This window comes from Haplochromis burtoni, unplaced genomic scaffold, assembly GCF_018398535.1.
Source record: "Haplochromis burtoni strain Fernald_Lab_line unplaced genomic scaffold, NCSU_Asbu1 Contig_13, whole genome shotgun sequence".
Taxonomy (NCBI): Eukaryota; Metazoa; Chordata; class Actinopteri; order Cichliformes; family Cichlidae; genus Haplochromis; species Haplochromis burtoni.
The window spans coordinates 1,587,465-1,602,867 of record NW_024582374.1 but is presented as its reverse complement, the minus strand read 5'-3'; the positions used below and the strand labels follow the sequence as shown (position 1 = coordinate 1,602,867).

Here is a 15,403-nt window from a genome sequence, read left to right as displayed (position 1 = left end):
ACAAATGTCCACTACGGAGGACATTTTTTAAACACTTCAATACTATACTAAAATGAAGTTAGAATTAAGCATACTATGTTTTAATGTGTTATTAAGAGACTTATTTAAAATATGCTAACAACATTTATAGCTAAAAATTGCTCAATAAGAAGTTTTATGCACTTACTTTTCTTCTTCCCATAAAATGTGCTTGCAGCGATGGCTGCCATGTTCCTTAATGAAAAAACTAAAGTTCCCAAAGCTCCACCCCTTCACATTTGGTATCATTGGAAAGCCCTAAATGTCCTCTGTAGATACCAACAGGAGGCAATTCTGTAGTATGCAGTGCATGGGAGATATTCAGGTTTAGAAAGGTGCTCTACAGAGGACAAATTTGCATTGCTGGTAGTCAGGAGGATATGCAGTGAATAAACTTGTGAATACTTGATTGGGTGAAAGTAAGCGGTCTTCACCAGAGGGACAATGTGCTCTTGCTGCATGCTACCATTTGCAGTTCCCTTGCTTACTACTAGTTGATGCATTCGAATGTTACAAAGGACTGATGCTGTGAGATGGTGGGGTATTATCATCACCGTCATGACGTAAAAGAAGCTTTAGAAAACTCACCCTTGCAGTCGTCATAATCGCGGTGGGCAGGGGAATAATGCTTGCACAGTCTCTCCAGGATTAGCTTGTAGTGCATGAGTCGCTGGATGGGCTTGAGCAGGAATGTGTTGAGGGGCAGGTAGCAGACCTTCTGCAATTCAAACTCTTTGTAGACCGTCTCCAGCTTCTTCAGCCTCTTGGAGGCCTTCTCCAGCTCTGTTAACACTTCATCGTGTTTCTGTAGATAACTGGTGAATTCCTGGAGACCAAACGAGACTCGGGTCACTCTGTTTGTCAGCCAATTGTGAAAGAATAAATAAACATGTTAAACTAACTGAAGTTGTCCTACCTTAAGGGCACACATGTTCTTCAGCATCACGTCGCCAATCCTCTGGTAGTCTCCTTTGACATGAGCATTTGAACGCCCCTCCCTTAGGAAAAAAACAAACAAACACAAAACACATGTACGGAGTTTCTTATTAGTGAAGCTCCTGCCTGATGAGAGGGTGTTTCTCTCACTCTCAAACACAGAACTTTTTTAATTGCAATGACGTCACTCCCCAGTTACAAAATCCAACTTCCAAAGTACATTGAACACCCACAACCAGAAGCACCTACCAGAGAGCCAGTCTCTGGTCCAATTCCTTCAGGAAACCTCGGTGGAACTCGTAGATGGGGTCGATGTTGGAGAACAGGAGGGTCATCAGGCCTTCGGGCATGGCGTTTTCTTTGATCACAGCACTACGGAACCACTGGGAATAGCCAAATGGAAAAGTCCCGTTAGTACATGGGTGTGAATGAAAACGGCAAGTCTGGTTTAACGCTTGCTGATGCTGAAGAAAAGTGTCCCAACTCTTCTTCACAGCGTCCTTCCCAAAAGCAAATCTCGTCTCTAGGCAGTTATTTAGGCAGCAATTCTGAAGGAGGATAAACTTTATGTCTCAGTAACCATGAAAATACACTGCATGTGTTGAATCCCCAGTGAAACCTGATTGCAAAAAATTCAAGTTTAGTAAAATTTGCAAAGTTTGCATGTGCAAAGTTTCATCACAGCTTCATTAACCATCAATCCAAAGCACTGCTCACGCCACCAGAGCCCTGAACAAAGGCCATGCTAATTCACACTATGCTAGAAAAAGTACATGTTGACTACAAGCATAAATGCCTTTAAGGGGAGCAGTGTTACAACACATCTGGCTTTCTGAGATTTCATTCTGATGCCAGTGTCCGTCTCTCTCTCATCATATATTGGTACAGAATTAAAAGCATGAGGATATTATTCCAAAACTTGACATTCAACCTATGAAAGCACCTGACGCTGACTCACTATACATTAAGGAGAAATGGGAAAGTGAGTGTGTTCGTAAGATTAGCCAAAACTATTCTACAAACAACGGTATGGCATTTAAAATAGAAGGCCTTTTATTTCTTTATTGGACTTCAGAAAATATAAATTATAGGGTTTGATGCCAGTTTCGCATCTTAAGGACTGAAGGTTGAATTACCCAGTAATATAAAAACCCCAAGAAAAACATCCAAAACAATTAGCATCATCAATATGCAACACACTGAGTTAAACTCAATTTTACACATGGAAACACTGCATGTGCATGTATTATGCAAAATGATATCATGTTAATAGAAGTTCATACATGCATGACACAGCAGAACTGCACAATTTCAGATTGATTACCCATTTTCGCTCCTACAGCTTTTGTATATATATTTTTTATTGATTTTGTCCAAATGTCCTTAAAGTTTCAAAAGAAAAACTTACCACAGTGATGACCTCGAGGTCCTTCAGGTATGTTCGCTCTGTGGTCAGAATCTCTTTGGCAATGAAATAGGCCTTATCGGTGGGATATCGCTGCGGTGAGAGACATCAGTTAACACTCGTGCTGTCAAAAATAAACTCAAAACTTTTAAGCAAAACTAACTTTCCCTCCACTGAAAAAAAACAAAACAACCCCCCCCCAAAAAAAAAAACAAAAAACCTCCCATCCCATTGTTAATTAGAGGGACTGACTGAGTGAGTGAGTGTGTACTCCGTGCTTTATGGTTGTGAGGCAGGTTGTTGGAAGGATTGGCATGTAAGAGGTGTACCTTCCTCCTGCCTTCCTCCTCCTCCTCTAGCCTGGCATTGCTGCCCACCTCGCTCAGGATGGGGCTTTGCAGGGGCGACGGGGTCTGGCCCGGCAGGCTGAGGTTCGACATCTGGAAGGAGGGCGACAGGCAGAGGGGACCTTTGGAGGCAACGGGGGAGAGCTGAGGGCTGTCCACCACTGAATCTGTGGAAGAGGGAAAATTAAAATTATAAAATGCTTATCTTTATATCACTTTATATTGTGTCAGATTTCAGTAAAAGGATAAAAACAAAGACGGGTTAAAAAACTAATTATACAGATTAAACATGAGCTTTTCAGGGCAGAGCTTAAGACAACCAAGACCTCTGCGTGTAGTTGACCTCCTTCAGAAACTGTACGCAACTATTAAAATTGATCTTCATCCAAACCATTTTTTCCACCCCTAAATTATCTCATTTCCTATTAAAGAAAAAAACAAAGCCACAGATTCTAACAAATCCAAGTTCATCACACACACAAGCCACAAATAAAGGGAAGGCAACAAAGGCAAGTAATAGTTCCCACATTTTCCCCCTCCTGCCCTGGCTTCAAACGCCCTCTACGAGGAAGACAAACAGTAAGCTACACAGGCTCGATTCACGGCAGAGAACCGGCTCTGCTGCTTTTGTTCTGCACAGAAAATCACGAGACAAAACAAGCAGATGAAACGCCAGGTCATTATCTTAACCGAGTCATGGGTCACCACAGCTGTTCTTCCACTTCTATTAGAGAGGGAAGGGGGGGGGGGGAGGAGGCTGGGAGGAGAAAAAAAAAAAAAAGACAGCTCCACGACTCACTACTCGACCCGGAAATAATTGCTCATGCAAAGAGTTATCAGGAATGCGGCCTGTCTGGAGGGCAAACAGTTGTTTATAGTTTATTTGAAGTGCCCCCACCACAGGGACTGACACGAGGGGAGGAGAGGGAGCGGACGTCGGGCTCCACAGCGGGAGGATGGGGGGTTTGCTGTGGAATGACTTGGCACAAGGCCCGTCCAAACAGAGAGCGCGAGCACACACACACAGCTGGAATTAGGTTGAGGAATCTTGTGTACAAGTCCGACCCAACCCCCAACAGCATGTGCGTCTGTTGCCTCAAATATGACGGAAAACTGCTGTATATCGAATTCTTCCTCTAATAACGTTAGCAGGATCCCTGGAGTGTCATGCGATACACTCTGAACACACCAGGGAGTGGTGTCAGTGTAGGATATTAATGAGTCAATGCAAACATTTTGGCTGAATGACAGATTTGTGCGCAATAAAAAACTGATTTGTAGTTGTTCCTGCAACTAAAACAATGTCAGGATACAGCAGCAGATATATTATATGCAACATACGTAAACTTCATCCTCCACGTTCTTGACCATTAAGCTAATATCCAACACCAAAAGGGTTTGTGTTCCACCATTACTACTCCTTTGAGTTTAATCTGCAACTTTAAAGAATTTTAAGTCTGACATTCATGGTACCCAAAAGTGATTACTTTATTCTTTAAAGTAAAAACATACAAAACATTAAGTACAGGCTGTTTATGATTAGTAAAAATATACATGTTCAGGATTAAGGTGTGATTACTTGGTGTCTAAGTGCAGGTTAGCTGGTTATAATTGTCAGCTAGTCGTTAATGAAAACTTTAGTTAAGTGGGAAGAATCACATGGTAGAAAAAAATAAAAATAAAGAGCCATCAAGACAAATCCTTCAGATCAGAAAACTCTGAAGCAAAATACGATTACTCCATGGTGACACAGAAACACCCGTCCACACCCGTGACTGCAGAGTCTGCAGAAACACTTTGGGTGTGTTTTGCCCATCCTTCAAAATGACAATGAGGACAGATGAGATTTATCCATCTGGTGTCTACTGATTACAAAAAAATAAAAAACTGCATTGAGGTGCAAGTGCTGCACACAAAAAAGGAGTTTCTCTAAAATGTACAGAAAAATCAAGTAGAATTGAGTTCGGGCACATTAAAGAGATGAAAATCAAAGCATGTATCATCGTCATCTTAGTTGGGTTAAATGTAGAATCAGCCCTTACAAATCCTTACACCAGATATATCTCAGTCGAGCAAACATTACAGGGAAATATTCTGTCCACACTGATGTGTTAATAACCCGACATGCCTGGATTTTTCCTATAAAATTACTTAGAAATGTGCAAAAAAAAAAAAAACCCCAAAAAAACCCCTGTTTCCTAAAAAAGTTATCAAAAGGATTTCCTGTAAGTTTTTAGGTCTGATCAAATGTTTGAAAAGGTGCTTCATTGCTCTGCTTTCATTTGTTAATCAAGAAGTTTAAAACACTAAAGCCTTACACACAAACAGGTGATACATTCATTCTGTAGAAAGTGGTGCTAACGGCGCACTTAATGGCTCATCAGTACACCGTTTACATTCTTCTTTCATGTTGAGCTGAGTTAAAATGTTAGCTGGTGTTGGCTTTCTAAAAATATAATTATATAGACATTCTAAACCTATCAAAACAAAAGAAAACTACCACAGCTGGGGATTTTGGGATGTGAACAATGCTGACTTTCGCCAGCAGGTGGCAGCAAGGTACAAGTGGGGCAGGGAAAAAAGAAAAAAAAAAAAAGACTTAATGGCATGCCCTGTGTTTTTTTTTTTTTTTTTTTTTTTTTTTTTTTTTTTAAAGGGGGGGCTTTAATATTCATTTGAACAGGGACTAATATTGGTTTCATTTTTCAACCCTGAGATTAGACACAGATTACCATCTACCAGAAAACTCTACACTGCCCAGTAAGTGCCAGATATTATTTTTAAAAACAAACAAGTAGTTAAGAAGTTAAATGCTTGTTAAGTACTTTAAGTACATTTAGCTCATTTTTATTCCAACCTGTAGGTCAGGACAGAATTCTTTTTTAAAAAGTAGAAAATTATTAAAAATTCTGCATTACTTACAAGCTTAAATTATCTGAAACCATCATCTCAAGTGATCAACTTTACACACAGAAGAATAACTTTTCCATTAAACACTCACTATTCAAGTGGAAGGTAATTTGGATAACTTGTCCTATGCTAATGCGTACATTAGCGTTTTAACAGGAGTCATGTTGTGTCTTAAAAAAGATCAAGCTTCCAAAATAAATGCTTTTTTCCAAAATGCATTTCAATATTTTCTCTTAAAAGGCTAAATGTTACAGAGAAGACAACTGTAAAAGAGATGGCATTCGAGGCTCTCGTAAAAATAAGAGCCAAATTCCAAGAGAAGATAGGAATGATGTTAAAAATAAAAGAACCTCCTCAACCAGACAAGGCAGGAAATAAAAGCTAAGATTATAGCACTGCCTGCAACTAAAGTTGTGTATGGGGAAGGTCAAAGTGAAATGATGTGGTGTCTTCACTGAGAAGCCTCAAAGTTCAGGTGATGGCGATGATGATGAAGAACCACCCATCTTTTTCAACAACTACAAACATCTTTTAAGTGCTGGTTCAATGGTGAAATGTGCCGAATTATGCTTCAGTAGGAAATCTGCCATGTAGCCAAAAACTCCTCTTAACCTTTCACATAACCAGACGTGCACCTCTTGAGAAATGCAGCCCGCAGAGACTGATGTGGAAGGTTATGGTGTAGGGTTAAGAGGAGTTTCCGGTTACCACACAGATTTCCCGCTGAAGCATAATTCAGGTAATATAATGTCATCTCTACATTTGGACAGCCCTAGACTGTCTTCAAGTGCTTTACATTTTAACATGTGGGGATCCAGAGGGGTCTGCTAGTGTCAGAGCCTGCAGATTGTGACACTGCAGGAGGAACCCCTCGATTCCACTGTTTCCCGTCAAAGGATTGCTATAAAATAGGTTCTGCTCAGGGGGAAGGACGCTGTCAGAGCCCCAGTCGGAGTCTGAATCTGAGCTACCGTTCCCTGAACCCTCTGTGGCAGTGGGCGGGTAGCTGAGCTGCTCCAGCTGCTCCACCAGGTCACTGAACTGCACCGCGGAGCTGCTCTCCGAGCGTACAGAGTACGCTGGGAAGTTGACCATGGAGCTGGCCTCCGACTGGATGTCAGACCCAGGCAGGCGAAGCGAGGAGGTGTCAGCTCCTCCGTAGCCCACTGACATGGACTCCCCTGCAGAGCTGAGCCCCAGGTTATCCAAGGAGCTGCACTCTGAGCGGTTGTTAACCAAAGAACTAGTCTCAGAGTGACCTACAATACTGTCAGGGAAGGGATTGGGGTTCCCATTCAGATCTTCAATTCCCACACTAAAGAGCCGGTTTTTGCTAAGCTCAAGTTCCTCCATTAAATCAAAGTTATCTACTTTATCCTCCAGCCCAAAAGAGTAGGCCTCAACACCCCCGGCATAGAAGGAAATCTCAGTGGGATCGTCATCAATGAACTCCTCAGTAACCTGCAGTGGTGAGCTGGACAATGAGAACATGGGGTTCTGTTTAGTACGCAAAAGCTCTGCCTCAAAAGCCTCAGGTGTAAAAAACCCCGTCCTCTTCCCTCCACCCCACTTGGCCCCACGCTCACTATCCTCATTGCCATTTTTGGAGGGCTGTGACTGAGCGGTGCCACTCTCTGAACACACAAACAAGGGGCTGCAGTGTCCTGCTGCCTGATTGCTGGGGGCACCTTGAAAAGCGTAGGGTGACGGGGAAGTAGGCTTGATGGGCTCTTCCTTCGGAGGGCTGGGGGGTCTGGTGGCTTGCAGAGGGGACTGAAGCTGCTGCTGCTGAGAAGGTGCTGGAGACTGACTCAGTGCGGTCAAAGGCTGGGGCTGGCGTTCTGTTAGCGGGAAAACGCTAGGGATGTGCATTGACTGGAAAGTCACGGCTGCGGAAGAAGACGAGCCCGGGAACCTGAGACTGTCATTGAATGAAAAGCTCTGAAAAAAAAAACCAAAAACAAAGCAACACAGAAGAGAGACAAAAAACAAAAAAACAAAACAAAACCAGAGAGGACAGCAGAAAGAGATAAAGGGAGAAAAAGATCCGTGTTAGCTTATCCATTAAACAAATCTATGGCTGTATTATCACCACATGTTGCAGTATTTACCTGTTTTGGCACATCGGTTGCGAGGGATCGAGCCGACATTCTTACTTTACTGTTCCTTCTGAAAGAAAATAAGATCTCCATGTCATCTTGTAACAATTACCGTTATGATTTTATGCAGATTTCTCTTCCAGTGGATGCTTAAGAAGAATTAGAAAGAAACGGCTTCTCTTTGTGATAAATTGTGTGTCTAAACTCAAACACACACATACCTCTGGTAAGGGGTCCGCTTTGCTCCATTTTCCCTGACATATTCCACAAGCTGCTTCTGGGTCCTTCCGCTGGCAGAAAGAGTTTTAATTAAACCACTTCAATGTACTAAACCAGTAACAGTGACACATGGCATTATTTTTATGTCTTTAGTCAATACCTGTATCTGAAAGAGGAGCCTCTAGTGAAAAGGACAGCTTTGGATTTGGGCTGTGGGTGGTCAAACAGTCGGAAGAATGAGTGGTACTCAACGCAGATCTTCCAGAAGACTTTGCACTGGTCTCGACTGCCCATCAAAAATTCAAGAGTGTCCTGATGGGGGCCCTAAAACAAAGATTAATAAGAAGCAGAATGCATACAGCCATCTGGTCTCAGTCTCAGTGTATATGAAATCTAAGATTGAAGGACACTGATAACACTTACATGGACTTCTGGGTGAAGCTTGATCAGGAAACGTTTTCTTTTGAAGCTCAGTTTGCGAATCTTGGACCAATTGAAGGTATTTATTTTTGTGTGGCCCTGAGAGAGAAATACAGGTGGAATAAAAGACAGACACAATCATCAGTAACACTGTTAGGATATATGCACAAGGAAGACATTTGGATTTAGAGCAGCAGTCACCTGAAAAACCTGCAGGCCCATGTGAGCGACAGAGAGGTTGATCTTGGTGCCTTCGCGATCAGCTGCTGGGTGGAAGCGGACGCCGTACATTTCCAGTTTACGGGCGATCTCCAGGATCTGGAAGTCTGATTCAGCAGGAGTCTGCCCCCTGGTATCAACAACATAACAGAAGTTATTAATACTCACTGTAACAGCAGGTCCTCTACGTGCTGTTCTTACAGTGCACAGGTGGAAGGGTTCCTCTCAGTGGTCCACTGACAGGTTCAGATTTATGTGCACATAAATAAACCCTTTTTTTGGCTCTACGTTCTGTGTAACGTGCTGGCTTTATACACAGCAGATTTAACAAACAGGAGAAAGATACTATGATGGGCCTAATGTAGAGTAGGGCCCGTCACAGATTTGTTTCCTGCCAAATTCAGTAAATAAAAATTACTGATGTGTTTCAGTGAAGGAACTGAGACCTCCCAAATAATTGCATTAGCACTGAACAAGCTAGATGCCAATTACACCCCATTATGGCTTGTTTAGCACAAAGACAATGCCTCTGTTAATCACAGTCAGTGCTTACACTACAGATTACAGCCAAGCAGCTCAATCGCATTTGTTGCAACAAAATTGGGAGATGAGCTTAAAAAAAAATAAATAAATAAATAAAAAAAAAATTTCAGCGCATTGTCAATAGAATCACAGTCACCGACTCAGCCGTGACGCTGTCATTCAATCTAAATGTACTATTTTGATCAGGCGGAAGTTATACTGCAAATGTCAAATTTACTGATATGAATGTGAAGTCGTTTTGTGTTAACAGTGTTCCCACGTAGTTTCAGTCCTTGGGAACACCATTTTTAGCTTTCTGGCTGTTACCGATTAAACTTGGGTGTTTAAAATAAAAAGCCTAGTGCCAGAGGGCTTAAAACGCTGCTTTTTAAAAATCTTCCCATCCGTGTAGTGAAATGATTAAAAAAATAAATAAAAATCATTTTGCAGTATCTCATGTAGTGTTTGTAATTTAGCAACTTTGAGTTGCTCTAGATCACTTGTATAAACACACCAACATGTCACTTTACGGTCTTGTGATTCACATCTTCCCTTAATCAAATTAACTGTCTACCCCATTAATTTATTAAATTATTTCTCATCAAGTTGGGCAATAATCATCTACAGCATTCAAAGTGTTCGGTTTAACACTACACTATAAATGCGTACAGTTAAAGAATAAAAAATAAAGTTGCCACATAAAATTGAAACCGAGCACGACAGCATGAACTTTAGAGCGAGCAGCGCGACCTTAAATCCCTTATAATTTCGAGGATTTTAGTTATCTAAAAATGGTGCGATTACAACCAAACAGCATGTTAGGAAGACATATCCATCCAATCATCACAGTCTTCTAATTTTGTTCATCTGTTAAGCAGTTAAATCTCCTTAGGGCCCTCCCCTGCCCTACTGGCCTTATGGCTAATAGACCGGCCAGAGCAAAGGATTAGGCCAGGGAGCTCGTTGCTTGTGCTTCCACGCTGGCAACCAAGGGAAGATTAGCAAAAGTCTTTAGAGCTGCCTAACACACTGGGTTGAAAAGAGTCCCCATTGGCCACAGGATAGCACTGCTTTAGCATGGGAGCCAATGATGGGAAAAGTGGAGTGAGAGGTTTTGTAACACGCTGAAAACTGGGAAAAACCCTCACTGTGGTTTGTTTAGCAAGAACACTCAATAGTCACACTTCATTGACCTCATTACAGTAAACCGTGTTAAACATCATTAAAAGAAAAAGAAAAAAGTGCACTGCGCCTGGGTGCTAAAGTTTCAAGATCAGTTTTCAGGAAATGACTATTTATTCGAGCTCATCCAGAAACAAACACCTGAACAAATAAACATGTTGAATAAGTCTCCAGCATCTTCCTACATAAGGGTCTTATTTCTTTATAGTCGTACAAGGCTGGTTGAGGGCGGTCACACTAACAAATTGTTTTCACACATGAATTTTAAGCTATTTCGGGCGAATATGTGTTTCTTTTTTCTCCTCCCCACATTTACTAGTGGCACACAGCAGGAACTGGCATGCTTGAGAGGAGTTTGCACTGCTGGAAATACTCTGTGGGGCTGTCTGGGTAACGCATGCAGCAGGGACAACATGATTCCCAAACGTAGCAGTGAAGCCTCAAACATGCTCCTCTATCAGATGTTTTGTAGAAAAGTGCAGGGCTACAGTGCAGTGGAAGAATGGCTACAGACAGCCAAACATGAGTAATCACGTGGGATGGTTTTATGTAAAGCTTAGGAAGTGACATTTAAACACATTTTTATGCCCAAATAGCTGGAACCCATTTAGAGAACGGGACAAAATAACCAAGAAACTTTATACTCAACATGCTGGAGTGTTTAGTCAAATGCTGAACACTCAGTGACTCTTTTCAGAATGGTTTATGCATGTCTGAATAAAACCAGGGAGACACAGTAATGCAGAAACTCAGATGTCTGAAAGAAGCAACACTTAACAGGCTGATGCGGGTGTTACAGTTTCCACATCAGCGAGGGACCACTTCTATCTGAGTGACGTAAATGTAGTCATCAAGCAGAGAGCGCAAGGCTCCGTCTGCACGCTCCGTCTTTAGGCAGACTTGGAAAGAGACAATACAACATAATGACTGCTTGCCTGTGGTGACTGCAGCTGTCTGTTTGCAGCTGAGTATAACCCCTGCCTGTCAAACCAACAAGGCTATGCATCCCATGTCTTATATAGGCCAATGGTACATTCCATACAAGATGCATCTGGACTTTTGGGGCTCACTGCTTTGGTTTTGTTTACTTTGCAGAAATGCGTTTCACAAACAGTCACACAGCCTTGATGCGGATTCTGCAACATGTGCTGCAGACAGCACAGAGCGCATTATAAAAACACAGCCAGAGTCCATCTGCTGGAAAAATTGTGCGATAACAGGCTTGCACAAAGCATACTTCTCAGCGTGTTTCAATATTAGAACACGCACACGCTGATAACGACAACATGTGTCGCCAGCGGTGAGGTATGATCACCGACTGCTGGGTTGAAGCAGGGGGAAAGGAGCTAAAATGGCTTGTTTCAGATAGACGATCGACTGTAGGGTAACCCAGTACAAGATAAAAGAAACAAAACCTTTTTGCTGTGACTCATTCAAAGCTCCACAAGAAGAAAAGGTCTAAATAAATGAGCCAGTACTACAGTACTTGCTGTGCGTGTGCACTTTTAAGAGGAAAAGCTAAAATCATTTGTTTAATCTGAAGCTTGCATCTCATCTGCCAGTGAAATAAACCCGTGCTATTTTTCATCTACCAGTATGAAAATTCAGCTTCTTATCATCCATACCAATCATGGTATCACAGTGATCGTTTGCATTTCCCCTGCATCCTCACTGCAGGCCAATCTAACAAACCCACAATATGATGGCAATGCCTGGAAGCGACTTCGATGTCATAGTTAACTTGTTTCAAATCGCCTCAACATGTGGTCATCTGGAGAAAATAATGAACTGCATTTATTCTCAGAAGTGCACAGTCAGTAGCTGCATCAGAACAATCTGCAGGCGGCTGGTCTACCGTGAAAGTCGCTACATGACCGTCTGAAGAAGCTGAAAGTCTGGCTGACTTTAATTTTGGTAATGACATCAGGAACAAGGCTCGCATCCCTGTTTACGTTTACAGGTCAGATTCAAGTATTCTGAGTGCGCGAGGAATGCGAGAAAGGAAAGCAGCCATAAACCGAACTACAGGAGTCAGACGGTTAGAGCAATTTGGAAAAGAGGGAGAAAGATTTCACTTAGACAAAACTTACAGGTGCCTGCGATGGAGCTCCATGATCCGTTCTTGTACTTTCTCTTGGTAAGGTAACAGCTTGTTTATCCTCAGGTATTCCCTGTCTGCTGTGTCATCGTAGTCGCCGATCTCCGCTGTGATTTATGGAGAGAAAACGAAGCGAGACTACGCTCATTTCAGGTTTTAACAGATTGTTTCTATTCTTTTGCGACCTGTAGATTTGCTGTTACTTTAGATTATAGCTCACAAATGATTCCCTACACAATTTGCTGCAAATTACCATAAGAATTGCTTTTTGAATCTAGACATTTGCGCTTTCTCATCTGGTCTCTAAAAATGGTAAAACAGTATTAAAAGACCTTTAAGAGGAGGTATAACACACTGAACCCTGGGATTTTTTATTTTTTTTTATTTTATTTATTTTTTTTACAGAGTATAAGAAAATACTGAAAAGAACCTTTTAAGATCTGTGGTTTCTGTGAACAGGATTATGTTCTGAAACAAATCGAGCAAACCAGTTACTAGAGATTTTACAAGTGCTCTTACTACTGCATAATTTAATTTAGTCTGATAACACTGTCGGCTTTAACAAAAACAGAAAGAACTTACATTGGACAAGGTGAGAGGCCAGCAGGGCACCAGTATTTTCTGTGCAGATCAACCTGCCCTCCATCAGATCCCTTTTCATTTGCAGGGAGAATAAATACCTAAAGGAGAGGGGGGGAAAAAAAAAAGCATTTGCACACACACAGTCATAAGCTAAGTGTCCATCTATTTATGTTCATGAGAAGTAAATAAGCACAAACTAAGCTCATCATGGATTAAGCATCTTTAGGAACCTTAAGTGCCATTTAAACAAATAACTCTTGGAAAAACAACGATCACAAAGTTTTTAACTGCAGAAAAAGTAATTTTAAAGAAGACAAAGCATAACAGAGCTTCTATTTTTAAAAAAAAAAAAAGGGAGGAAAAACAGAAACCATGTTCCTCCAGCTCCTCATACAGGTAGAGATAAAAGTGATATTCAAAAGGAAATTACAGTCACTGACCGGGTGTACTCCTCCTGCAGCTGACCCGGATCGGGGGGAAAGAATTTCACTGACAGTCTAAAAAGCGTATTTGCTGGTCCTGTAAACGCACAAGCAGATTATCAATGCCCAAAACACTTTATTAGGTGGATTCAGAGCTAAGAATCAGCCTCACTTACTTCTGACTTGTTTTGAAATGGGTTTTGTGGGTTCCAGCCAAACCTAAAGAGAAAAAATAAATAAAAATAATAGAACATAATGTGAACTATAACTTTGACAGGTGGTGGCAGGATAACTTCAGTGACTCCCTTGTAACACAGCGACTGTTTGCTGCTTCAGCCCCATTTGAAACAGAAGAGAGATGTCACAATGCTGTTGGCAAAACACTGGCTTCAGTGTAGGAGGCTGCTCAAGCCGTACATCTGGGGCTGATTGAGGGAGGAATGCGCTCGATCCAGACAGACATACTGAGAAATTGGTATCAGCTGATTGCTGCCTGAATTCTACTCAATTCCTAGTCACACATGTGCCAGTTTGTATATAAATTTCTATTAAAAAGGAAAAAAAGCTTTCTGGTTTCTGCTTCTACTCCAATTCTACTGGCTAACCACACTTGAGCAGGCTTTGGTAAATGGTCAGTGTAGAGCATAAAAGAGGGATTATATTTGCCAAAACATTCCTGAAACCATCAGCTATCATCTGATGTTGTTTTAAGTTTAAAAACAAATAAATACATAAATAAAAACCTGCATTTGACCTGGATATCCCATAGCTACACTTGAACTTTAAAAAAAAAAAAAACTACCCACAAAGACTGACTAGTAGCAATGTGCTGGTCGAGGAATGTCACTGAAATTGAGAAAACATTGGGGACATCAACTATAAGGACAACATTAAAGTTAGCGTCAAGCCAACTACACAACCACTACGCAATCAGTGATGGGTGTGTCGCTCGATACGTGGGCAGGATTACATCAGCAGACTCGCTGATTGGTTCTGGAAGTGTACAAATGCATGTGTAGAAATAATCAGAGGCAAAGTACTGAAACCATATCTATGGGAAACCCAACGAAATGAGTAGAATGCAAGTATTCCAAGTATTGATTTACCAAACATGTAATAAGCAAACCCTCCAAACACACGAGCTTTTCAAATGTGCCAATTTGAGGCTTATTCTCATCTTACTCTGCAGCACTGAATATCTGAGGATTTTGGACTGTTTTCACAGCTTTTTTTGGTACGTCATTTAAAATCCCATGGTGCAGTGGTTTACACATTTGTCTAACAAGCAAAATATGCCCAGATTGATTTTGAGAGGAGACATAAACCCCTTATTGTTGCTTGAGGAAGGCCATCCAGTGTAAAAATCTGCTAAACCAAGCAGGATTTAGAAACTTCAGATATGTAGTGCCATCATGAAATTTGGGGGCGACTACTCCTTAAACAATACCTGAACGCCACTTTGACCATTTTCCCTTCAAAGTCACCTTGTTCACCTGGAGACCTTTTCAGGTTCTGCTACCTTTCTGAAGTCACTCCTGTTTGAAAAGTTGTACATTTTGGATTTCATCCAAGTTCTCAAATGTTGTGCAGACAGCAAACAACAACAACTCGACTTTCATGCCCAGGATCATCGCTGGTGATCAAACTGCAGTCCACAAGATGTTCGTGGAAGAGTCTGCAGTGCATGAGGAAGATTGACGCTATTAACCCTCTCCCCATAAGTCACAGGACTTGTTTAGTTCTGCTTTAACACCCTTTGGCATCTGGTGGAGAAGATTCTATATAAGCAGAAGTAAAACAATCAAACCAATGCTATTCACATGAAGCGCCTCTCATTGACTTCAACACATTTCCATTACAGCCATTAAATGCAAGTTTAATGGATGTAGAGGAGATCAGGTGAGCAACACAGAGCCTCAAGATCAACAAGACTGAGCAGGACCTCTGGAGTGATATAGAAACAGCAGAGGTGCACACAGGGGGTGACCCTGTGGGACAGATTAGCCCAATTTAAATTAGTTTTT

The 15,403-nt window shown here is 41.6% G+C and overlaps 1 protein-coding gene across 4 annotated transcripts in view; it reads right to left on the bottom strand.

The window, feature by feature from the left end:
• The window catches only part of farp2 (FERM, RhoGEF and pleckstrin domain protein 2), a 30,362-nt gene that overhangs the window by 6,309 nt on the left and 8,650 nt on the right, over positions 1-15,403 (bottom strand). For 3 of the 4 annotated variants that reach the window (XM_005919774.3, XM_005919775.3, XM_005919777.3), the window contains 15 exons: positions 13,556-13,598; positions 13,398-13,476; positions 12,958-13,055; positions 12,368-12,482; positions 8,556-8,703; positions 8,358-8,453; positions 8,095-8,258; positions 7,937-8,005; positions 7,728-7,785; positions 7,305-7,557; positions 2,689-2,873; positions 2,363-2,452; positions 1,204-1,337; positions 935-1,016; positions 607-844 (listed from right to left, as the gene is read on the bottom strand). In XM_005919774.3, the coding sequence (XP_005919836.1) occupies positions 607-844; positions 935-1,016; positions 1,204-1,337; positions 2,363-2,452; positions 2,689-2,873; positions 7,305-7,557; positions 7,728-7,785; positions 7,937-8,005; positions 8,095-8,258; positions 8,358-8,453; positions 8,556-8,703; positions 12,368-12,482; positions 12,958-13,055; positions 13,398-13,476; positions 13,556-13,598 (1,852 nt within the window). The remainder of the gene's footprint in view (positions 1-606; positions 845-934; positions 1,017-1,203; positions 1,338-2,362; positions 2,453-2,688; positions 2,874-7,304; positions 7,558-7,727; positions 7,786-7,936; positions 8,006-8,094; positions 8,259-8,357; positions 8,454-8,555; positions 8,704-12,367; positions 12,483-12,957; positions 13,056-13,397; positions 13,477-13,555; positions 13,599-15,403) is intronic. The other variant, XM_005919776.3, reaches the window with a different exon arrangement.